Genomic DNA, 26856 nt, shown 5'->3' with positions numbered 1-26856 from the left:
TGGTATGGCCGGTGAATTGGATGGTGCAGCGATTTGCTGGGCAGCTGTGGAGGTATGGAGGTGGGTGCGAGCGCCGGGGAGATGAAGGAAGTCCGTACAGGAGGCTCAGTCATTTGACCGGTCAGGTGAGCAGACCGCGGTGTGAACTTGGAGGTCATGAGGTCGCGCTTACAGTGCTGCAGTGAGGGCCGGAAGACGCCAAGTAGGTGACACGGAGGAGACACTCTGAGCCTCAGCGGGAGCCGAGAGACCTGAGCCAGGAGGCAAATCGAGGAATGGGTGAGAAAGTGACACAATCTTCCACCCAATATGTGTAAGCAGACTATTGGAAATGGCTGTAAAAGGGGATATTAAATGAACTGCCATGTATAACAGTCTGTGTATCACTGAGCCCTGGGGCTAGCATTTGAAAAAGTATAATAAATGTGAACTGTGCTCTCTATTGGGATAGTAAATGGACCCATTGGGGAACGCAGATGGAAGATGGATTATTTGCATGATATTTATAGGACCAGGATAGGATTGTAGGGTGCAATAGGACTGTTCTGTGCCTCCAACTAAGATATGTATTGCTAGTAATGTCTGGCATATTGGACCCAGTAATTTTTAAGTACAAGGGATAAATAAGAATGGTCTGTTTTTTAAAAAAAAGTATATTTATATTTGATTTTATAGGACACTGCTGTGAATTAATTTGTAAGCTCTACAACAGAATGAGCAAGAAATAGACCGTCAGAACTGTAAGTCAAAATGTGTGGGGAAATTTTGGAATGCTGTTGAGGAATAAAAGGAAGAGTTGGGGGCTTGCTGGACTGTTAAGACTGTTATGGTCCTTACTTTTTCCAGGCACATATCCCGGGACTATTTTGAGTAAAAGTAAACACCACCCAACAGGTAGGAAAAAAGATCTCATATAACATAATGGCCCCAAAATTACAACCTAGGAGATAGGGCGGTAACCCCGCTGGATAAGTTATAAATACTCGAAAAATGTATACATTTTTAAAATCTCCTAAAGATGTTATTAAAAAAAAGGACCCAAAGATATGGAGAGAGTGTAAACGGTTCAAGATATATGGTCCTACAAGAGGAAGGGGTCACGGAGGAGGGAGAGAGTGGAGAGCTCAGTACACAAATGCTGAGCTCTATTTTGAATGGAGTGGAAAAAAGCAATAAAGCATTGGAAGAATTGACTCTGCAAGTTGGCAGTCTCAGCTAAGATGTGGGGCTGATTTGGGAGGATATGAAAAAGGTTAAAGAAAGAGTGGGGAAAGTAGAGAAATGGATCCCCCAATTAGATGGTAAAATTGGTGATATGGAAAAAGTACAGGAAGAATTATCTAAGGAGAATAACTATCTGAAGGGGAAATTAGAAGACCTAGAAGACAGGTCAAGACGAGCGAATGTAACAATTATTGGGTTACCCGAGGGAGAGGAGGGGACAGACCCAATAGCATTCTGCACTAAGTGGATAATTGATATGTTTGGGGAACAGTCTTTCTCGGCCTGGTTTTCTATAGAGAGACCATTGGGTCCTGTTTACAAAACCAATACCAGGAGCCCCAACAAGGACTTTATTGCTGAAATTTATGTGTGCCAGAGATCGAGATATCCTGCTGAAAGTAGCAAGGGCAAAAGGGAAGATTGAGCTGGGGAGTGCAAACATCTATATATACCCAGACTTTTCAAGAGAAACTCAAAGGAAAAGGATGGAGAACAGAGACATTAAGAAAAGATTGCACATCAGAACATTCCCTTCTCACTCTTATTTCTGGCACGTCTAAGGACTGTGTTTAATGGGAAAACATTAATTTTCCAGTCCCCAGGGGAGATTGGAAAATGGATGGAAGTGCAAGGCCTATGAGGCTAAAATAAATATGGAAAAGAGTAATACAGGGAGCGAGGGTGTTTTGTGGAAAGTGGAGAGGTCCGTTAGTAGAAGCGGACTATTAGGGGGGGAAGGGGAAGGGAGAGGGATAGGAAGTCAGCCTGGCACCAATGTAGGAGGAAAGGAGGAGAGACACCATCTAAATGTTAGGGGCCCAGGATAGTCAGGGTGGTAGGGTACTAGTTTGGAATATTAGGGGTATTAAAGAGAGGAGGAAAAGAGTAGCGATTATATATAGGGGTAAGGATTACCTTTCAGCAATAGTATGTTTACTGGAATCCCACCTAACTAAGGAAACTGTCCATCTAGTTAAAAAGAAATGGGCTAACCAGGAATTTCACACATTTGGGTCTAATTATTCAGCTGGACTTACTGTTCTAACACATGGGAAACTTAATATTAAGGTGAAAACGGTGCAATGTGATAAAAAGGGGAGATTTGTTTTTTTATATGTAGAATGGAACAGGGTATACGTAGTCCTCGCATTTGTGTATATCCCTCCACCATACTCACCTGAGGTATTGAAAATGTTAATGGAGTTTTTGAATGGGAAGTATTAGAAGGATTTGTACATCATGGGGGACTTCAATTCTGTAATGGATAATAAAAGATATCGTAGGGGCGGTAGTGTAAAGGGGGGCAGAACTAGATTAGCAGACTGTCAGGATTCGGCAAGCTGGAGGTGGATCCTCTGTGTCAGAGAGGGATTGGTGTGGACCGTGCCGGCGGACCGGTTCTAAGTTGCTACTGGTATTCACCAGAGCCCGACGCAAAGCAGGATGGTCTTGAAGCGGCAGTAGCAACCAGGTCGTATCCACCGGCAACGGCTCAACCTCCCTGACTGCTGAGATAGGCGCGGTACAAGGGATTAGGCAAGAGCAAGGTCGGACGTAGCAGAAGGTCAGGGCAGGCAGCAAGGATCGTAGTCAGGGGCAACGGCAAGAGGTCTGGAACACTGGCTTGGGACATACAAAGAACGCTTTCACTGGCACAATGGCAACAAGATCCGGCAAGGAAGGGAAGGGGAAGTGAGGTTATATAGGGAAGTGCACAGGTGAACATACTAATTAGAACCAGGCGCACCGGCCCTTTAAATCGCAGAGAGCCGGCGCGCGCGCCCTAGGGAGCGGGGCCGCGCGCGCCGGGACAGAACAGACGGGGAACGAGTCTGGTAAGCGGGCCGGGATGCGAATCGCGAGCGGGCGCGTCCCGCATCGCGGATCGCATTCCGGCTAGAGACATTAGCGCAGCGCTCCTGGTCAGCGGGTCTGACCGGGGCGCTGCGAACAGGAAAACACCTGTACTGGTTACTCTGCCCCCGGATGAGATGGATTTCCATTTGAAATATATAGGAGGTTTCAAAAAGCCATGTTGCCCTGTTTGTTGGAGATATTTAATGAATCCTTGGTTTACCTCCCTCAATGATGGAAGCAGTGATAATTTTAATCCCCAAGAAGGGGGCAGCAAAGAAAATATCGAAATATCTAAATATGGACTATAAATTATTTGCAAATATTTGGTCAGGTGGATTGAAGAGGGTTGTAGGAGAAACCATAGGAGAACAGCAGAGAGGTTTTCTAATGGGGAGGAGTATGTTTGGGAATATACACAGAGCCTTTTTAAATATTCAAACACTGGGTGGGGATCCCAGCTCCATTCTGTCCTTGGATGCTAATAAGGCATTTGACAGGGTGGAGTGGGTATTTCTTTTTTAGGGTGATGGAATTTTTTTTATTTGGGTTCATTTTTTATGCAAGCAATTCAAACTATATATTTTGTTCCTATGGCAAGAATAAAAATTTATGGAAAGTTATCTAAGATTGTACAACTTAAAAGAGGGACAAGGCAGGGATGCCCTTTATCACCATTATTATTTGCGTTATTTATATAACCACTAGGGGTAATGATTAGGAACACAGGGTGTTTCCAAGGGTTTGGGGTTCAAGGTGATAGGGAAAAGATTCAGTTGTATGTGGATGACGTGATTCTGTTTATTAGAAATCCAGTAAAGACAGTCCCAATGGTGATTCAAGTGGTGGAGGAGTTTGGAGCATTCTCAGGAAGGAAAATTAACTGGCAGAAATCAGGACTGCTCCCATTGGGCGATTGAGGTCCCTATTGGTTCTGTTAAAATATTAAAAACTAGTGAGTGTTTGGACTACTTGGGTATCAAGATATCAAAGAATATGTCCGAATTTGAGAATTTAAATTTGGAGCCCTTGGGTAAAAGAGTAGGGGAAAAAATAAATATCTGGACAAAATTGGGACTGATTATGGCTGATAGAGTTGGTTTAGTGAAAATGGTGATACTCCCAATGACTTTATATTATTTGAGAGCCTCACCTATGTGGGTGAAAAACAGCTTCTTTAAAAGTATGGGGAGGAAACTAAATAATCTGATCTGGGGACGGAAAAGGGTTAGAATTAAGATGCATAATTTAGTACAACCGTCGGAAAAAGGTGGCTTAAGTACTCCAAATTTTTTTCTCTATTTTATTGCAGCACAGTTACATTTTATTACTCAAGAATTTTTATAGTAAGAAGGGGGGAAAATGTAGGTCAATTTGGGAGTTGTTAGAAAATGGGAGGTTAAAGATATAGGCCCAAGGTGAGATAACATTAGTAACGTTATTGACCCAGGTATTTGTGCACCCCAATATGGCACAATGAAAATCTCCCAGAATTAAATAAAATATCGGAATATATTAATTGGGAACAAAAAGGAATTTATATGGTGGATCATTTATGTCAAGGAGGGGAGTTACGAGAGTGGAAGTGGTTAAATGATAAATTTAATTTAAACACTGGGAATTATTTTGGATATTTACAGGTGAAAGATGCACTAAAAAAGAAAGAGGGAAAGACAAACTGAGTAGACACATATTATATTACAGAGTTTATTAAAAAGTCACAAGGAGGAGAGAAAAAGTTACTTGGTTCACTATATAAATGCTGGGGGAAAATGGTTGGGAAAAAGTGGTGAAAAGATTATGTCATGTGCGTGATGTAGGTGGGATTTCAGAGGATGAATGGAGAATATCATTAAGGAATATTGGCAGAGCCACAATTATTATAAATCATAGAATTTCCTTCCTTATGCTAGCATACCGTACACAATACTCACCAAGATTTCTTTTTTAAGTAAGAGCTAGGGAAGATCTGTATTGCCCTAAGTGTAAAATGTCAGATGCTAATTGGTTACAAATGGTTTGGAACTGTTCTTGTGTTCAAAGAGTTTGGAACAAGGTATTTGAGATAAATTACAAGTTATGATGAATTTTGAACCTAAAACAGCAATATTTGCATTAAATTTAGAAAGAATAAAAGATAAAGAAGTAATTTTGGTAGTAAGGGTGGGTATTTTATATTTATGTGGTCATTTTTGTTTGTATGTATATTTGTAAAGCAATTTAAAAAAAATTATGTACTGTATGTTATTTGCCTCAGTGTCTGTAATGTATGTATATGTAATGTACTGTATGTAATAAGTCTGTAATGCATGTATATGTAATGTATTGTATGTAATATGTCTGTAATGTATATGTAAGGTACTTTATGTAATATACCTTTATGTCTGTAATGTATGTATATGTAATGTACTGTATGTAATAAGTCTGTAATGTATGTATATGTAATGTACTGTATGTAATATGTCTGTAATGTATGTATATATAAGGTACTGTATGTAATATACCTTTATGTCTGTAATGTATGTATATGTAATGTACTGTATGTAATAAGTCTGTAATGTATGTATATGTAATGTACTGTATGTAATAAGTCTGTAATGTATGTATATGTAATGTACTGTATGTAATATGTCTGTAATGTATGTATATATAAGGTACTGTATGTAATATACCTTTATGTCTGTAATGTATGTATATGTAATGTAGTGTATGTAATATCCCTATGTGTCTGTAAAGTAGGGATCGACCGATATCGTTTTTTTAGGGCCGATACCAATAATCGGTGGAGGTTAGGGGGTGCGACGCGGTGCGGTGGGTCGGGGGGGGCGGTCGCGGTGCGGCGGGTCGGGGCAGTCGCGGTGCGGGCAGTGCAGGGGGCGGGGCATTATCGGCTTATCGGCAAGGTAATTGCCGATACCGATAATGCCCAAAATCGTGATTATCGGCCATACCGATAATCGGTCGATCCCTACTGTAAAGTATGTATATGTAATGTATGTAATATGCATATCTGTCTGTAATGTACTTTATATAATATACCTATGTGTCTAAAGAAAAACACCTTTAAGGGGTACTCCGCCCCAGACATCTTATCCCCTATCCCACTGCTGGGGGCCCTTACAATCTCTGCAGCAGTCATGCACATGACTAAAGAGGTTTACTCTGAAACGTGATGTAACCTCATCACGCCTGCCAGCCATGGATCGCATCCCCGCGGCTCACACACTGCAAGCAGGGAGCAGCGTGTGAGAAAGGTGTGTGAATGATGAAGCAGCTGAGCCGACAGCTCCCGCTCCACCATGCTAGAGTTCCAAGTGGGGGATCCGTGGATCTGCCACTGCTGTGTGTGCAGCACTGGCATCTTACATCATGCCGCGTGCACTTCCGGGATGACCTGTCATGCCCCCAACCCTGACGCTGCGAGAGTGACGGGACAAAGAGATGGAGCTAGATGACAGCAGCTCCACAAAGTAAATAGTGTGGTCGTTCACTGGGAGTGATTAATTTGGGGGACATGTCAGTGAGTCATGTAACTATTTTACAGATTTCTGCCTGAATTACAGGCAATACAAAGGTGAAGGCAAAAAAACCTGCAAAAAAAGTATAATATTTATGGTTGAACAAAAAAGCTCATGCACAAGATGGAGGACAGACAATCTATTAGAGCCCCCCCCCCCCCCCCCCCACACACACACACAACTTTCTATGCCCTACCTAAGATCCATAAGGTCCTGACATCCCTTAAGGGACTTCCCATAGTTGCTGGTGTTGGAAGTTTGGGGCAAAATGTCAGTATTTATGTTAATAAAATTTGGCAGGATTTGTTTTTTTCATTACCTTCCAATACACGTGACACCATGGATTTACTCAGTAAGCTGGAGGGGCTGAACGTAGAACAGGATACATTTCTGGTCAGTATAAATGTGGAGGCCTTGTTCTCTCTTAGGCTGCGTTCACACAGCCATCTAGACTCGACCCGTTTGGAAAAAAAACGGATGCAAACGGATGACATTAAAGGCTCATCCGTTTTCCTTAGACTTCAAAGTAAAATTTAGTGTATTTGTTTTTTTGATGGAAGAAAAAGTACTGAATGTGCCGTTTTTTCAGCCATCAAAAAAACGGAAATGATTGCAGACGGGTACAAACGGATGTAAACGGATTGCAAAAAAAATCCCATTGACATGAATGGAATTTTTTTTAAACCGTTTTTAATCCGTTTACAGCCTGCAAGAACAGAACTGAAACGGGGATAAAAAAAAAAAACGGGGACAGACGGCCGTGTGAACGCACCCTTATTCATTACACAGTAGGTATTCAGGTGGTTCCATACTATCTCTCCTCCAGAGGCCTACACTGTCAAGTGCATAACTAAGGATTTCTTATAATAGTAATAGCTCCCCACCTCCCTGCATTGCTTCTCCGCCCGCCCCAGGCTCCCCCCTACACAATGATATATGTTAGAATCAGAAATGTATTGGTTCAAGGCTCCACCACCTGCTCAACCCTCCCCACATTGTTTCTCTGCTGTAAGAGAGAGGCAGGGTGGAAGTGTGCTGATAGAGTAGCAAATCAGAACATTGCAGGCATAAAGGGAAGTGAAGGACATCACATAGTTAACATTTCCATTAAAATTTCCCAACACCAGCATTTGTGCTGATAAGTGGAACAACAATCAGAAACCCATAATGACTGCTGCTCCACCTCCATTGCTGTCCTATAACACTTCCCCAGCACATTGTCAACCTAGGAACTAGAACTTAGAAAATCTTATTTGTAGGAAAAAAAATGATATTTTTATTTTTTAGCTTAAATGACACCTACATATTCCGCAGATTGTTGTCACTTATATCTGTCCCTGTCTCAGTACCAGTGGTGCTCATACTTCAAAATTGACCTTAGTATGTGTATGAGATAGGGAATTTATTTAGTGTTGCTTGGGATAAGAAAAAATCCAGACATCTTTCACCGTATTTCACTGTGAATACAACATGGAACTCCAGCAGAGGACCCTGCTCATCCATGCATTTTACAGATTTACAAGATGCATTGCAATACAGTGTGACATTGAATTAGGTTACATAGAGACAACAGCTCTGGAAACAATGGGCACAATTGTCCCAAAAAGAACAGGAACCCGTTTTATTTCTCTGCTATGTGGCATAGGTACTTACCAGATGGCAGTGATAACATTGTTGAACTTTAGAGCTTCAGCTAGGGCAGAGACACCAGTTTTACTAAAACCATTGTTAGAAAGCCTATTAAAATACAGAAAAATGACCTTAGGGGAAAAGGTTGTGTCAGTAAGCTCCTATACTATGACATTGTGATGACATTGGGAGAAGTAGTGTACTCTTGTGCAATGCACACCACATTTTTTAACAGAGTGCATGTGTACATAAGCATCTAAGGCTGTCTTCAGAAAGCGTATTTTGAGGCCGAAAAATATGCTTCAAGATAAGCTTTCTTTTTATGCATTTAGGCTTTAAAGTTTGCTTTTTTATGCATTTTATGTGAACTTTATATGCAGATCATATCTTTGCTTATAAATGTTTATTAAACAAAGAATTGTATTTACATTTTTCTACATTGTCTTAACCTTCAAGAAGAAGAGAATTTTCAAGAAAGGATAGAGCTGAACAAGGACCCTTCTGTATTTTGCTGATCTATTATAGGCCTATGGTTGGATCAAAGCTAGCCTGTCTTCCAAATCAGGAAGGACTTCCCTGGATTTGCCTGGAATCCTGGCATCAGAAGTCCCAATCCTGTGCTTTGCATGTGTGAACTGCATTATTTAGAAAAAAGGTTGTGTTTCAAAGAATATTGGGCTAACACCGCTAAGCTATGTGAAACAAACGTCAGGGACTACTACCCTCAAAAACCACAACATCATCCCTAGTGCACATCACAACCACACCTGGGTGATGGTATAGGCATAGGTGTCCAGGGTAGTGTTGAGCGCAAATATTCGCATTTCAAATTTTTATCATGAATATTGCAAATTCACGAATATTGCGAATATATTCGCTATATATTCGAAGTTGCGAATATTCGCTCTTTTCCCACATTTGCGCATATGCAAATATTCGCATATGAGCATATTCGCATATGTGAATATTCGCATATTCCTTCTTTTCACTTGTGGGCCATTTAGAATGATGCAAAAACACTTGTCAGAGGTTATCAACAACATCCCTAGCAACCAATAGTAAAGTTGCCGACCCCCTCACTGGTGTCTTCCTCAAATACGAGATTATGCGAATATTCGCATATGCGAATATAACGAATATGCGAAATTCGGGAATATAGGACGAATATTCGTCTATATATTCGCGAAATATCGCAAATTCGAATATGGGCAATGCCGCTCATCACTAGTCCAGGGGTGCAGCATGCAAAGGTGTCTTGCATATTTTTTTTTTAAGCTGTCTGTTAGCCATATGTTCGACTATGCATAAGTAGGTATTGCGTTCCATAGGAGGAGCTAAGAGTAATAAAAAAGTGCAGGTCATTTCAGACCTGGCATTGTTTTCTTCGAATGTAATGTCAAAAAATGCTTACAACTGAGTTCAAATCTGTGTTTCCTTAAAGTTATATCCACAAACTGGCCTTCATAAGGAATTTAGCCTGAAAAATACACAAATGACTTGACAGATCACTTTTTTTTTAAATGCATCTGTCACATCTTGCATAGTTGTTACATGGGCTACACAGTGTATTGACATGTATAAGCCAGGCATGCCTTTCTTAGTTGAATTTGTTGCTTTATTTACTTGAAAACAGGTTTTTATATCATCTAGCATGGCCTGGAGTCTGCTATGGCCTAGGGTCGCAATGCCTCTTTCTGCTGACGCCACACCGTCTCCTGCATGTTATTTATACGCAGTGCTCGCCAGCCCATGGCAAACATGTGTTCTTTTCCCACGCATCGCTGTCAATGTGTATTACAGCGCACGCACTGTGAGTCTGCGAGGGATTCAGAGCATCCCTGATTCACTGCACGTGTGTCGTAATAGCTAGTGGCAGAGAGCTCACTTCCTCCATTTCTCGAGTGACACCTCCATCTTCCCTGCACGTACTGCTGGTCCAGAGGAGATCACAGGCATTAGAAAAGCATAAAAGGGGCATCACTTGTTACAGGAGCAGTGCTGTAGCCTTGTAGTCACAGTAACACAGTAGCCCTGTAATACACCTTGACACAGTCATACACATATACACATTGGCGGCGCATGCGCAGGAAAAGTACACGGGACCTCTGCGGACAGACAAAACGTGTATGTCAATCACACACAGGAGCATAGCTGACCCCAGTCCACCACTCTCTGACACTTCTGGATGATTAAAAAAAAAAATTCTTTGGAAATATAGCATGCAATTGTACGAAGAAAGGTATGTCTGGCATATATGTGTTAACCCCTTTTACACTGTGTGTCACCACATATGATGTTACAGATACACTTTAAAGGGGTTCTCCGCTGCTTAGCGTTTGGAACAAACTGTTCTGAATGCTGGATCTGGCGCTGGGAGCTCGTAACGTCATAGCCCCACCCCTTCATGGCATCACACCCCGCCCCCTCAATGCAAGTCTATGGGAGGGAGTGTGACTGCCATCACGCCCCCTCCCATAGACTTGCATTGAGGGGGTGGGGCATGACATCATGAGGGGGCGGGGCATGACACCATGAGGGGGCGGGGCTATGACATCACGAGCTCCCGGCTACAGCCTTAGGAACAGTTTGTTCCAAATGCTGAGCAGCAGAGTACCCCTTTAAAGAGTACCTGTCACCAAACTAAACTTTTAATATATTGTTCCTTATGTAATTATAAGACACTTTGATATTTATTTGCTGTTAAAATTCTCAACCTTTATATGTTTTTAATGTGATTAAAAAAATGGCTACTAGGTGGCTCTGTTCTGTTCCCTGCGCAAGTGAAACAGTTAGTTTGCTCTCCTCCCGGCCTGGCAGGAGACCAAACTCAGGAAGTGTGTGCAGGGCATGGCGAGGCAAGGCTCCCAGGCTTTAGTGACGTTGCGCCTGCTGGGGAACGCCCACTTTCTCCTGCCGGGAGCTCACACAATGTAAGGAAGGTATGATACAGAGCTTTTAAAACTCGGAATTTTTTTAAGGTCACGAGGAGTGTTTGGAGTACCGTCGTTAGGGAATATAATCTGAGTTAGTTCAGAAAATATGGTTTGATGACAGGTACTCTTTAAGTAGACATCTGTTTAGTGTAGGCAATCATAAATGATAGAGTGTAATATTGTCATGCAATCGTTGGCTGAAATGGCTCTAATGTATATGTCAACTTTACTGAGCTATACCTATTTTACAGTACACATGACAAATATCAAGAGACAGAGGCTTTATTCAATCAGATAAATCAGTGAATATGATGTCACTGAAGAGTATACTGAGTGTATTCTTACTTCAAAACCTTCAAGGCACGGTTTTTCTTAAGACTCTCTGCAATCAAAATAGCATCGATATCCTGAAGTCTGTTTTCATCAAGCCTACGAAAAACAGGAATGAAAATGTCTTTATTTAAGTTGTATTTAACTAACATTGGTAACGGTATAATAGCAGCCCTGGTAGTTTTATGTCAGCAGCTAGTTTAGATTAGCTTGTACTCTTCTTAAAGGTATACTCTGGAAAGTTACAGATTTGTGATTTACTTCAATTAAAAAAATCTTAAGCCTTCCAGTACTTATCAGCTGCTCTGTTTCCCAGAGGAAGTTGGGTAGTTCTTTCCAGTCTAATCACAGTGCTGTCTGCTGGCACCTCTGTTCATGTCAGGATCTGTCCAATTCATGAGCAATCCCCATATCAAACCTCACCTGTTCCAGGCAGTTCCTGACATCCAATCTCAGTTTTGGCTTAAAGCGTACCTGTCATTTCAGGTGACTTTTCACTTTGCGTGTTCATGAAAAACAGCACTATTTCTATGTAACTTGCACATGGTATTTTTAGCTTCCCACTCCATAGACTTGTATTGCTTGTCTTGCAGACCCAAGACAAAGCTCAGCTGATTTTCAGTGAAGAATAGTTGAGCATTAGCAGGGGGAAAAGGAAAAAGTTTGATAACATGGGAAAGAAGCATTTTTGTATAATAATATATATTACAATGCTTCTTATATTTGCTTGTACTATTGTTCATATGACAGTGCCTATATAGAAACCGAAGTGCCAGTTTTCCCCAAAAATTGCCAAGTAGAAATATAGCCTTAAAATTGTATTTCTAGGGGACAACTCGAACATAATACAGCATGTTATGAGATATAACATGCTGCTTTACTAGGATTGTATAAAAGTGCCTACCAGAGTTCCTCCAGTACAGTGTTTCTCTCCAACATGCCAGCCAGGGCCTCTCCTCCCACACTTCCTATATTGTTGCCTACCAAGCTGAAAAACAAAAGTGTCATTGAGTTAGAAATACAGAGAATGAAACAGAATTTCTTTGTGATATTGATATAGATAGATATATGCAGAGCCCTGCTTGTCCTCAGTGTACAGAGCCCCGCTTGTCCTCAGTTTACAGAGCCCTGCTTGTCCTCAGTGTACAGAGCCCTGCTTGTCCTCAGTGTACAGAGCCCTGCTTGTCCTCAGTGTACAGAGCCCTGCTTGTCCTCAGTGTACAGAGCCCTGCTTGTCCTCAGTGTACAGAGCCCTGCTTGTCCTCAGTGTACAGTGCCCTGCTTGCCCTCAGTTATTATATGATATACAATATCACATAAAGACCAGCCGCTGTTAGATTGTGAAGTGCAGTAGATAAAGACAGGTGGTTATGCAAGAACATATATTATTCCCAGCGCTTTCTAGAGTTCTATCTCAGCCCAATGAACCAGATGCCTACCAAAAGGCCAAAAAGATTAAACTTCTGACATACCCCTTTAACAGCTAGAACTTATGGGAATACTGAGAGAGGCAGGTTGAAGGTTTTATACATGTCCTACTACTCATAATAAGAAAACTATTTTCTGAAACAATTCTGCATTACACATAGTAATACATAATAATTACCTGAGCCATATCAATGTTCGGTTAACCTTTAAGACATCTGCAATAGCTTTAGCCCCAGTATCACCCACCTGGTTCCCCCAGAGTCTGAAAGTGAAACAATTGAATAACTTGTAAGTTATATTGCCAGAAAAAACGCCTATCCTATTGATAATGTAATGTGTACTTACCCTAGATATTTAATTGAGTTGTTTTCTCTTAGGCCTTCTGCTAGTATCTGTCCTCCAATACTGGTTATAAAGTTATTCCCTAGCCTGAGAAAGAATGTAATTGGTTTTAATGGTTTTACTTCCAATGCATTATATAGTAGTAGCAGAGACCCCAGTGCAAAAACTCTATCAGGAACAAGGACCTCCATTCTCATGTTTTATAGGGATCCTAGCAATCAGACTCCTGCCAATCAAATACTTAGCACCTATATTGTGGATAGATAATACGTTAAAATCTTAGGATAACCCCTTAAACTATACCATACAAGTGATAGCTACACTGGGTATGTCATCATTGCAGAGCTATTTTTCATAATGTTATCCAGTATTGCAGTATTTAGATTTTTCTTTACCTTAGAGATAAAAAGTTCTGCTTGTGTTTCAGCACACAAGCTATGGAACTCATGCATTCATCAGTCAGTTTGTTGTTGAATAACCTAAAACATTTAAGAAAATCAGTTAAAAGGCCTATTTGGTATCTTCACACCATGTTTGATGTAATGATGTAATTGTTTGCTGTAATGTTCTCATTAGTATATATGGTGGCAATGTAGGACATATAGTAAAGTTCCATACTGTGGAAACTTAGAGGAGAAAATTACACCTAAATTAATATATGTATATATATATATATATATATATATATATATATATATATATATATATAGTGAATGTTCTCTCTTTAACAGTGACCATGCATAGTGTTGACCGAGCTTTAATTGCAATATGTAATACACCATTGATAAAAAAGGAGTTGTCCCCTGATTACAAGTTGTCCCCTATCTTTCTGATCATAGAAGGCTGACCCGTTGGGACACCCCCCACCTTGATCTTAAGAATTAGGATCCGAATCTCCTGTCAGAATGGAAACGTGCGTTTGCAACTCCTGATATTTTCTGTGGTAGCCATATAGATAGATGATCGCTGTACTTGGTTATTTCTAGCAGTTCCCATAGAGAATCAATAGAGCAGCAATGCACTCCATTCTGACAGGATATTTGGGTCCCTGTTCTTGAGATCCAACTACTGAGCGACCCCCCCACAATAAGATAGCTATGCTCTATCCTGTGAATAGGATAACTTGTAATTTTGTTAAAGGGGTACTCCACTGGCCAGCGTGAAACTAAATGTTCCGAAAGCTGTTTTCGCACTGCGGGGGTCGGCCACACCCCTTGTGATGTCACGGGCACGCCCCATGAGGCAAGTCGATGGGAGGGGGGGGGGGGCGTGACAGCCCCGCAGTGCAAAAACAGCGTTCCGGACATTTAGTTCCACGCTGGCCAGTGGAGTACTCCTTTAAAGTACTGTGGGAACGGAATGTGGATAATTTGTACTCAGTAACATATTGACAAAGCTATAGTGTCAATCAAGTTGAGCTTCAGGAACCATTCAACTCTTGCTAAGACTTAATTATGATTTAAGTGATTTTAACAATACTTAAATGAACAAAGTTTTAATCTTCCCTAGCTTAACCTTGTTTTCTCATTTTGAACAGTGTAACATGAGCACCCGAATGTAAGAAGGTTGCCCAATACATCTTCTTCTAGATGACAACATGCAGTGTTGTGATAATATTCTCTGATGAGCTGAACCTTTTTTCTATATATCTCACACTTTAAAAGAAACTTGTCAGAGGATTAGTGCTGCCCTAACTACAAGTGGCATGAAACAGGTTAAAACTTTGTGGTTTTTCAGAGAATATGGGATATGGGACAAAGTCTCTGCTAGGGGGAACTCCTCACAACCAAGAGATACACTTAAATAGTTTTTGTATGTTGTATAGAGACCAAGCTGGGCTAGTGCAGCTCAACTCTCATTCACTGTAGTGGTAGTTGTTAGCAAATGATTCATAATGGTAGTCACATCATGAATACTTACGCAATCTTCTGGAAGCTTGGCCAGTGAAGAATCTGCTCCATGAGTCTGCAGAGCCCTTTGTCACTAATGTTGTTGTCTCTTAAACTACAAAAAGAGAGTCCTGTTTGTTAACAAAATGGCATTTACTTTATGTTTAAAGCAACCCATTGGTTATATAAAAAAAAAACAATGGTTATAAAAAAAAAAATACTTTTATCTTCCAAGGTCTCTATAGGCTCTCCACAGCACCTTGTCTAAACATTTATGGACCTCTAAGGCCCTTTCACAATGCCATTGTGCCCAGTCGGCATGATCTCTTTAAATTCATTGCTTGGTTATATATATTTAGGGATAAGCGTGGAGGGTGGAATTTATCAATACCCCTTAGTTTTTGTAAGAAACAATGCTGAAAAAGTCACACATTCAATAAGAGACTACTCAACAATTTGGGGCAATTTTTCACCCCCCACCCCCAAATATTTTAGGTCACGAGACTATAGGGGACAATAATGGTGGTGAGGTTTATTTTTACACACATTATATTACAAGGATAGGGAATGTTTAAGTGAACTAGATTAGAGATTTTTTCACCTTAACATTTTCAAATGCAGTTTTTTTTTTATATTATACTATTATACTAACAGTTGGTACAGTGATTCCATTCAAATAAGGAATACAGTAGCCACTTACTATAGAGAATGGCACTTGTTAAGACAGGGAATCAACTGCCCAATTCCAATGTCACCAACATAATTGTGATCCAACTGTATGCCAACTGGTTTCTTTAAATGCTTCAGTACATATGCCAGTGCTGTACATTCAGCTGGACTAATCCGACAGTAGGTCATCTTCAAGTGATCAATGTCTAGACCTTGCACGGCCTTCTCAGACAAAGTCATGTCTTGCAATTCATAAATACACCTTATGAGCCAGACAAATTCTGGCATAGCATGCATGCTTTTCTTCTCATCTTTCAGAACAGACGGTATGGAATTAAAGTGCTTCTGGATACCTTTGGCCAGACATTTTTTAACGATTTTACATTTCCTAGGAAGTTTTATCAGATGCCATGAATCAAGCAGATTGTTGTAAAATGCCTTCGAGAACAGACCCGCTACAAATGTTGCAGTGAGCTGGAGGTTTCTAATCTCCATGTTGCATAACAACGGTTTGCCTTGGCTATGTAGGAATGGCTTTAAACAAAACCGAGACATTCTATGTAGTCTTCCACTAGAATTGTCTGCAGTTTTTTTGTTCCATTTAAAGAGGTGACGGATCGAGGATGAGCCAATATCATCATTCATTATGATATACAGTGCTGCAAAAAAGCACTGAAGTGTAATATGAAGAAACTCATAATATTGCGATGAAACTTTCTCTACATCTGAAAAGTTTCTTGAAAGGACAAGAAACCCTAAGGATAAGTCCTCTTCAGTAACCCCTTCCTTAGCAACATCAAGGTAAGAAAATACATATAATCCTTGACAGAGTCCATTAAGTGCCAATTTCCCAAGGTGTCTGATTGAGTTGACTTTTTCTATGAGAATTGTCTCTCTTACCTTTAACTTTGTTGAGGAATGAAGGAAGAAATGTTTGAGAGTTAGAAAATACATATCAGTCATGGTCTGTGGAGTGTTGCTACCACAACCAACCAGTTGCTCATGACACTTTGATACAATCCAACAGAGCACAGGAATATTACAAAGTCCATGGAGAGAAGAATTGGCTTTCACCACATTGATGATGTCTCTTGCCGTGTCTGGGGTGCTGTGGTGCTTTGACATAAAAAACTCAATCCCTTCTTCGGAAAAACCTTTTAAATGCAGTTCTTTTCTTACATATTTCCTTAGGTTAACAGTCACAACATCCGGTCTGCTGGTTACCACTTTTATACAATCTTTTATCAGGTTTCCTTGAAGGAGGTTGAAAACAAGGCTTGCTATGTTCGTTGTTTCAGTAGGAGAGCAATGTTTAGAGTCATCTGTGAAAGCAAACCTCAACTCATCGAATCCATCAAAAGTGATAAGGACCTGCCTTGGATTATCAAGAATGAACTGGAATATTTCATCCTGAAGTTGATCTGATGGCCAGCAGCATTGCTCATACAGAAGTGTTTTTAAAGATATTGGCTTGGTAATACAACGCAACCTTCTACAACTAAATGGGAAAATGAAGCAGAAATTTTGAAATGCTAGTCCATCGGCCCAGAGATGTTGGATTTGTTGAAGCAATGTACTTTTTCCGCTCCCAGCATCTCCAAGAATAAGAATGGTATCTGCATTGTCATTGAGTACTCCTTGGGCATTAAATATACTCAGGAGATCCTGGTTTTGAGAACCATGCATATGTTCAGAGTTGTTTGAGTTTTTTGGTATCTCCAGGATACTCTCTGTATAAATGTCTTCCAATTGCATGTTCTCCGATCCATCGTAAGTGCTAAGGAATTTTGACTGGGCAGATATTGTGGTCTTCAATTTATTCTGATATGCTAAACAAACTAAAATAAGATAAAACAGACAAATTAACTGTTATCTTCACTTACTAATGTATTATATATTACATATTCTTGTGTTTTGAAAATTTTCCATTTATCTTCTATTTCAGTGGATAACTTTAAGAGTCTTATTCTAGATAAATAAATGGCTCTTTGGGATTTTACATATGACAGCACTCCTTGTGCTTTCTGTTTGTATGGTCTTTTAACACAGTACCCTTGCATGTCTATAGAATCTACTGTACCCATGGCTGGGATGAGGGGAAGGTTAGTGCTCTACTATATATATCAGGCAAGGAGTGAGCAATTGCCTGATATATATCGATAACACTGGAAATCCATGTCCATGCCCCAGATTCAGAGGGGCTTTTCACTTTCAACTGTATGTGCATCTTTTGCACCTGCATGCAGTTGAAAACTGTGATAAATCAGAATGCCATTGGTCAGAAGTGTCTCTCTACCTGCGCAGACCACATGCAGAGAACACATCTGCTCGGCATGCAAATGAGGAGAGGTGGGTTATTATCAAGGGAGCTTTGTTACTGTTTGGGGTGCCATGGAAGGGGACAAATAAGTAATTTCATTGCATTAAAACATATCTGGTATCCAGGTCTGGTTGTTGTGACATATTTTTTTTCAGATATTCTTCCTGAAGGTACTGTGTTCTGTTTTAACTAGTGATTTTTCTATCAGTAGCTATTCATAGCAGATTAAAGTAATTTAACTGTATTGGGTTTTTCTAGTATTATATTGAGATTAAAAATGAGAGATGACTTATTCCGAACTTTACAAAAAAAAAAAATCAGACTTCTCTATTCAGTACAGGAGAAGGGATTCCTATCAAAGTCACAGTTTATGCTTTACCTTTCAGTATGCACAGGAGCAGAAATGTATCTCTTTGACAGGAGTCCCTGCTCCTGTGCACTGGTCCGGAGTTAACTAGTACTCACAAGTACATTTCCTAGTCTAGGCGTTCTGCACCCAGCCAAGCAAGTGTAGAGCCAAATCCAAACTGGTAGTCGATTCAGAATTGGATTAATGGCTGATTTGCAGTGAATCATACCATGAAAAATGTAGGTGATTTACATATCTCTGTGAGGATATATTTTCTAGAAAAAAGGCTTTAATGTAGAATAGTTAGAGAAAATATATTTTCTGTTCATAAAAATGAGTCTGTCAGATCTCCTATGTTAATCTATGTGAGGATAGCTAACACAAAGGTGATGCTGAGCTGGGAGCTATATAGTGTGCTAGGTTTTGATTATGTAACAAGCTGCTAATACGCAGTCAGGATAGAAGATGACTGACATATTTGTCCAGGGTGAGGTTATATGCACATAGAGCTGTCAATCAGTGTGTGGGCAGGGAGAATCAGAACACCCAGGCATTTCTGTAAGAAGTTTAAAGGGGTACTCCGCCGAAAAACATCTTATCCTCTATCCAAAGGATAGGAGATAAGATGTCTGATCGCTGAGGACCCCCGTGAAATCCAGGTTAGCAGCAGCGGGGTCTGGAACACGTCACGCCTCCTCCCATAGATATGAATGGAGGGGGCATGGCAGCTGTAGTCCTGGCTGTCAACAAAAATTTGGGGGCCCCTTACACGGCTCAAGGCATGGCTCCCCCCCCCTCCCGTGGCCCACCAACAAATCTGCCCTCAGTGCCCTGCCACTATTTTACCCATCGTCTATGAAAAAAATATTTGAAAACAGAGGACAAGAAAAACAAGAGCCCTTTAGTTCACAGGGGAAGGAAGAAGGAAATATTAACATACATATAACCACCATACTGTTATGACTAAATCCAGTATATTGAGAGGAATATTACCAGTATACAAGGAGGAATATAAAAACTAGAGATGAGCGAATTTTTGAAAAATTCTATTCAACCGATTTGCCGAATTTTCCCCAAAAATATTTTTGGTCCGAATTGATTCGCGGCTGTCATGTCTGTCTTATTCTGTGTTCACACACAGCTATTGTATTTGGTTGTGTGTGAACAGTTTTATGTTCCCCGGTCAGGGAATAGTTAAAGCCTTTGGTTTTCTAGCCAATAGCTTCTAGGGTGTGTCTATTTATGTCAGCCCAGTCTAGCCTCTGGGCTGGTGATACATTTGACATTTTGACTTCCCGAGATCCTGACATGATGCTATGGAGCTCTTGGTGAAACACTCTTTATTTGAGTTTTTATCTAATATTTTTTGCTTTAGCATGCACCTTGTATGTTCTGGTTTTAGCCATGGTTATGTGGCATGCTCTAAATAGATTTTAAGCTGTGTTTTTTAATAGTCGGTTTTAGGATTTGTATATCCTTTCTGCTATTTATCTGTTGACGCTGTGTTTTCTCTTGTATCCATTTTCTGTGTTTCTGTATCTAGATATTCCTGTTCCCGCTCCATTGGGGACTCTGGGAGATTGATCCTGTGTCTACTGGAGGTTTTCTGAGGGATTGCAATTTTTCCTGTCTTGTGTTCAGTGTGAACAGTGTTCTATTATTATATCTTGTTGTATCTGTTTTTTTGAGTTGTAACTAGGCATCTCTGTTACATGTCCATGGGGACTCCGTGTCTACTGGAGGTTTTCTGAGGGATTGTGATTCCTGTCTTGTGTTCAGTGTGAACAGTGTTCTATAATTATATCCTGTTGTATCTGTTTTTTTGAGTTGTAACTAGGCATCCTTGTTACCGTTCCATAGGGACTCTTTGTCTACTGGAGGTGTTCTGAGGGATTGCGATTATTCCTGTATAGCGATAGATCCCTGTTACCGGTCCATGGGGGCTTTGTGTCTACTGGAGGTTCTGGGGGATTATGCTATATTCCTGTTTGTTCCTGGAGTCTGTTTAGACTCATCCGTTTTCCTGTCTTTTATTGGAGGTTCTGGGGGATTATGCTATATTCCTGTCTGTTTCTGGAGTCTATTTAGACTCATCCGTTTCCTTGTTTGGTGTTTTGAACTCTATTTGTTTATTAGTTCATCATTCCGATCTTTGGAGTTTTTGTACATTCACTGATCATAGAGAACATGATCACTTAGGATCTAGTGTTTTCCTCTGTGCTTTACCATTGGTCTATAGTATCCCCTGTGCTGCTCACTGATCTGTGTCCTCTTAACTTTATGCTATAGAGTTCTATGTTCCTGTTATGTTTCTGGATTGTGACCGACTATTTATTAGTATGTGTTATTTAGCCCACTGCACTTTAGGGAGGGACCGGCACCCAGTTGTCAATCTACCATTTTGGGTGGATGGGCAAGTAGGCAGGGAGAGCTGTTTTAGGGTCTGTTTAGGGCTCACTTTCCCTGTCCCCCTGGTCGGTCCCTGACAGCAGTGAATCACTATTAAAAACGGCTATTTCTGGCCTACAGAGAGCAGGAGTGTGCTGGGTTAGTGAAATAATACTGTTTTTCAGTATGACATGCAGATTAGAGGGGTTACTATTAGAATCACTGTCCCAAAGCGGCACAATGACAGCCTGGAGGTGGCATCATTATGAGGAGACCACATAGTCGCTGAATGACACAGTGTGGAGGTGGCGGGAACATGAGGAGACCATATAGTGGCTGAATGGCCACGCGTGGAGGTGGCAACAGCCTGACGAGACCATAGGGCCTCCCAATTGAAAAGATTTAAGATATTTTTTAACTTTTAAATTGAAGATTTCAAATAGATCAACCTAAAAAGTTTTATTTAATGTGCCAGCAGCATGTGGAGACTACGTGGCGGTACAGTGACACAGCCTGGAGGTGGCAGCAGCAAGACGTGACCATATAGTGGCTGAATGACACAACCTGGAGTTGGCGGCAGCAAGAGGAGACCATATAGTGGCTGAATAACACAGCCTGGAGGTGGCGGAAGCATGAGTAGACCCTATAGTGGCTTAATGGCACAGCCTGGAGTTGGTGGCAGCAAGAGGAGACCATATAGTGGCAAAATGCCACAGCCTGGAGCTGGCATCAGCATGAGGAGAACATATGGTGGCAGTATGAGACAGCCTGGAGCTAGCATCAGCATGAGGAATACATATGGTGGCAGAATGAGACAACCTGGAGGTGGCATCCGCAAGAGGAGAACATATGGTGGCAGTATGAGACAGCCTTGAGCTGGCATCAGCATGAGGAGAACATATGGTGGCAGTAAGAGACAGCCTGGAGCTGGCATCAGCATGAGAAGAACATATGGTGGCAGTAAGAGACAGCCTGTAGTTGGCATCAGTATGAGAACATATGGTGGCAGAATGAGACAGCCTGGAGCTGGCATCAGCATGAGGAAAACATATGGTGGCAGAATGAGACAACCTGGAGGTGGCATCTGCAAGAGGAGAACATATGGTGGCAGTATGAGACAGCCTTGAGCTGGCATCAGCATGAGGAGAACATATGGTGGCAGAATGACGCAGCCTAGAGCTGGCATCAGCATGAGGAAAACATATGGTGGCAGTGTGAGACAGCCTGGAGGAGGCATCAGCACGAGGAGAACATATGGTGGCAGAATGAGACAGCCTTGAGGTGGTATCAGCAGCATCAGGAGTTCTAAAAGTGACCCGGTGACAGAGTGGGGCAGTGGGTGTCAATACCAGTATGGCGAAGGTGGGTGAAAAAAAGAGAACTTGGCATCAGGCAGGTGGCAGAATCAGAATAGTAGCTGAGGCAGGTAGGTAGAAAACGGTCTGTTTTGTGCACAAAAAGTGTTTGTGTGCACAAGTGAGTATTGAGGATATGCATGACATAAAACTTAACTTTTAATAAAAAAAAAAAATTTGGAAATCAAGAAAAAGGAAAGGTGTGCAAAAAACACCACGCGCCACCTACACCACCAAGTATTGATGTGATGCAAAGACCTCTAAAAGGTGGAAGGGAACAACGTATGGTCCATTGTAACCGGTGGAGGTAAAAGCTTCCCATGTAAGGCCCTACTCTCACATTATTAATTCCCTTCTTGGCAAGTGTTACTCGCCCTAAAAAGGGCGGCCCCACACAGGAACCTCTCCCTATTTCCACCTACAAACACTGCCATTTCCCAGGGTTTTTAGGTGGAAATAGAGAGATGTGTGGGGCCACCCTTTTTAAGACTAGTAACACTTTCCATGAAAAGGTGGAAGGGAACAACGTATTGTCCATTGTAGCAGGTGGGGGTAAAAACTTCCCCTGTAAGGCCCTACTCTCGCCCTATTAATTCCCTTCTTGGCAAGTGTTACTCACCCTAAAAAGGGCAGCCCCACACAGGAAACTCTCTCTATTTCCACCTAAAATCCCTGGGAAATAGCAGTGTTTGTAGGTGGAAATAGGGAGAGGTTCCTGTGTGGGGCTGCCCTTTTTAGGGTGAGTAACACTTGCCAAGAAGGGAATTAATAATGCAAGAGTAGGGCCTTACAGGGGAAGTTTTTACTCCCACCGGTTACAATGAACCAAATTTTGTTCCCTTCCACCTTTTAGAGGTCTTTGCATCACATCAATACTTGCACACCTTTCCTTTTCTTAGATATGAAAAAATTGGGGTCCATATATTTTATCCTAAGAAAAGTAAAGTTTTAGCTAATGCATATCCTCAATATTTACTTGTGGTCTGATGCGGAGGAATTTCTGTAACTGGGGAACAGTATCTTAAATATGTTTTGCACTATCCATATTTGTGAAATGTTGGTGTGGCACCATGGTCAATCTACTCTGATGCATCAGGCATTGGTGGGTGGAAATACTGGCTGATCCATGCCTGATTCATCTTCACAAAGGTCAGTCTCTCCACATTTTTCGTGAACAGACGAGTTCTCCTTGGCATAACTATGGCCCCGTCGCACTAAACACCCTCTCTGATGGCACACTACTGGCCGGGCAGGACAGCATTTCCAGGGAAAACTCTGCTAGTTGCGGCCACAAATCAAGTTTGGCTGCCCAGAAGTCCAGTGGATCTTCAAGGTGTGTTGGCAGAGTCATGTCAAGGTATGCCTCCACCTGCTGGTTAAGGTCCTGCTCAAGGTCTACCTGGTGCTGATGAGTTGCTTCACTATGCGGGTGAAAAAAGCTACTCATCAGCGACTGTAGACTCACTGGAAGTTTCACTGGAACTGGCCCAAATTAGTGTAACAGGAAAAAATTGTACACCACGTAGGTGTACATAGAGTTCAAACTTAAGAGAGGAGGACAATACGCTCCACTATGCTTAAAATTGTATTAGGCTACAAAAACAAGTGTGTAGCTTTGGCTGGCCTTTCACTGGAACTGGCCCAAATTAGTTTAAAAGGAAAAAAATCGTACACCACGTAGGTGTACATACAGTTTACACTTATGAGAGGAGGACAATACGCTCCACTACGTTTAAAACTGTATTAGGCACTAAAAGTAGGTGACTATGGCTTTTAGTGCTCACCCTAACTGGCCCCTATTAGCTTTAGAGTTGTTGTACACCACAGTGCAGCAGTACAGAGTCGCTGTGTAGTACACCGTAAAGTGTACTTTCTCTCTGTCTCTCTCCCCTGTCACTGCTTTTCTGCAATGATTTGGGCTTGTGGTGAATCGCTGCTGTAAAACTGTTTTTCTGTGGAACACAAACACTGCTCTCTCTCTGCAATAAAACGCTGAAAGTCCTGGATGCAGCAATGGCTGCCAATTATATAGGGCTGTGACATCACAGGGCTGACTGACTGCTGCATGCTGCATGTGGTTCAGGGTGATCCCACCTACCCCCCTTCCCAGAATTCCTATCCCCATGTCCTCACACATGGAGCTGCCTGCTGGTTCAGGTCCTGCTCCAGGTCTACCTGCTGCTGATGATTTGCTTCACTATGTTGGTGAAGAAAGCTACTCATCAGCAACTGTAGACACAAGCTGCTGCTGATGTATCTGGTACTGGTCCTGCCAGCCCACCCCTCTCCAGCAGCCATGGCCATGGAAGGTGAGCACAGAGGTCCCCCCAAGTCAGACCTGTGAGAGAATGGGCGATGGCACAGATAGGAACTGGCCAACTGACTACATAGGATCTCTCTGTAGTAGGTCAGTTTGTACTCCCTCCCAGTGGGTGTAAAAAAGGCCCCCATTTTGTGCCGTTAGCGAGGGTCCAATAAGGTGGAGAGCCAGAACACATCCCGCTGCCAAATGGTGACAATTCGGCAGTCACTATGCAAGCAAATGAGCATGCATCGTGCCATTTGTGCAAGTGACTCGGAGGGACTCCCTGCCTCCATCTCTACTGCATACTGCAATGGTTGGTCTGGATCCTCTGTCTCTAATTCCTTATCAACCTCGAGCTTCTCTTGCTCCTCCTGCTCCTCCTCTCCTGTCAGATGACTGTAAAAACCGCCCATTTTGTGAAACCTAAACTGTGCTCAACTATCCCCCTCCTCCTCCTCTTCCAGTTCAGCCCCCACAGGGCTCATGTGGCCGTGAGATGTAGGCGCCACATCTCCAGTGCACTGACCAGCCATTGTTTCCAACACGTGTTGTAGTAAATGAAGCAGTGGAATAATTTCTCTGTTCGTACAGTCGGTCCAACATATGGAGGGTGGAATTCCAAAGTGTGGAAATGTCACAAATCAGACTATTTTGGGGGACACCGTTCTGACGCTGCAGCTCTAGAAGCATGTGCTTTATGGTGTACGAGTGGCTGAAGTGCATGCAAAGTTTCCTTCCCATTGTTAGGATGTCTTGCAGATGGGGGGAACACTTCAGGAACCACTTGACGACAAGATTGAACACGTGTGCCATGCATCAGGCTTCCTTGTCGCAGCGCATCGTTGTCGGTCACCATGGTTCCCAGTTCCAGTTTTCGTGAAGTAAGCCATAATTCGATTTCTTGATGAATTACTTTTAGCAGTTCCTCCCCTGTGTGACTTTGTTCGCCAAGGCAAACCATGTGAAGAACAGCGTGACAAAGCCTTGCCCTGCACACATGGTATGCTGCAGGGGCGGTGAGACTTGTCCATGCAGTGGAGGCTAAGGACACGGTGACCAATGGCCTGAGAGCGTGGAGGCGAAATCGGTGTGACCTGTCCAAGTTGCTGTTGTGGCTGTGCAGGAACCAGATTTACCCAGTGGGCTGTAAAGGACATGTATTGTCCCCTACCGTAGTTATAGCTCCAGACGTCGGCACTGCCGTGCACTTTGGTACACACCAACAGGCTCAAGGACTGGTCCATCTTCTGTTCCACAAAATTATGCAGGGCCAGTACTGCCTTTTTCGCAAAGAAATCATGGCTTGGGATTCTCTACCTTGGCTCGGCACAAGCCATCAGTTTTCTGAAAGGTGCAGAGTCCACAACTTGAAAAGGGAGGGACTGCGGCACCGGCAACATGGCCAGGAGCACATTCAGCTTATTTGGAGCCTGGACTGCACTAAATGGAGTATAATGAAGCAATTTGTGTGATCGAATCGCGGCGATATTCGGATTTGTTGCAAAGCTAATTTTTCCTAAATTCACAATGAATTCGGATTCGTCAGATTCGATTCGCTCATCCCTCATAATTACCATATATATTACCATCATACTGTTACTGACTAAATACTGTATACAGAGACCAATATTAACAATAATAATACCAGTATAAAAGTGAGACTAATACCACTACACCATGACGACTACCATTACCACCACATAGTGATTAAAATAAAACTACTGAACATAGACCAATATTCCCCTATACAAAGCCCACATAGTAATGACCCAGGCTCTACACAGGCTCTGCAGACTGTATAAATGATTACAGTGCTGTTACATCTGCTGACTCACAGGAAGCGTCTTCTTGGAGTCGTTCTCTTTCCTTTACATCTCTGTGTTGCTCTGACCATCATGAAGTCTTCTTCCAACCATGGCTCGTCTCCACAGAATCTGCCAGACTCAGCACTTTTTCAGCACATTTCTCACATGTTCCCTACCCTAAGTGCCCCAAATGATGTTCCCCTTGGTGCCCTGAATAGTATAAGGAAGTAGTTAAGTGTGTTGCTGGAAAAAGTAGGGGAATAGGATGGTGATGGGTAGGTTATTTCCCCTTCCCTATTAAGTAGTGGCCCCAGTAGGTAGGAAATCCCCTTATAAGTTAACCTCCCAGTAGGTTGATAATGCCCCTAGTAGGTAATGCTCCCAGCTAAGTAATGTACTAGTAGGTAGGCAGTAGGTAATGCCCCAGATAGGTTGTAGTTAATACCCCCAGTAGGTATCTAATAGGTAATGCCCCCAGTAGGTAGTAGATAATTCTCCCAGATAGGTAATGCCCCCAG

At 42.0% G+C, this 26856-nt stretch overlaps 1 protein-coding gene across 1 annotated transcript in view; it reads right to left on the bottom strand.

Annotated features, from left to right (window-relative positions):
- Positions 1 to 26856, bottom strand: part of NOD2 (nucleotide binding oligomerization domain containing 2) — an 83553-nt gene that overhangs the window by 15322 nt on the left and 41375 nt on the right. Inside the window, exons 5-12 of the mRNA XM_056526359.1 lie at positions 15848 to 17654; positions 15179 to 15262; positions 13654 to 13737; positions 13262 to 13345; positions 13095 to 13178; positions 12393 to 12476; positions 11504 to 11587; positions 8250 to 8333 (exon numbers count right to left, since the gene is read on the bottom strand). Of these exons, the coding sequence (XP_056382334.1) occupies positions 8250 to 8333; positions 11504 to 11587; positions 12393 to 12476; positions 13095 to 13178; positions 13262 to 13345; positions 13654 to 13737; positions 15179 to 15262; positions 15848 to 17654 (2395 nt within the window). The remainder of the gene's footprint in view (positions 1 to 8249; positions 8334 to 11503; positions 11588 to 12392; positions 12477 to 13094; positions 13179 to 13261; positions 13346 to 13653; positions 13738 to 15178; positions 15263 to 15847; positions 17655 to 26856) is intronic.

The sequence above is a fragment of the Hyla sarda genome, chromosome 6 (genome assembly GCF_029499605.1).
Source record: "Hyla sarda isolate aHylSar1 chromosome 6, aHylSar1.hap1, whole genome shotgun sequence".
Taxonomy (NCBI): domain Eukaryota; kingdom Metazoa; phylum Chordata; class Amphibia; order Anura; family Hylidae; genus Hyla; species Hyla sarda.
The sequence above is the reverse complement of the archived record's forward strand: the minus strand, read 5'-3'. Positions and strand labels throughout refer to the sequence as shown.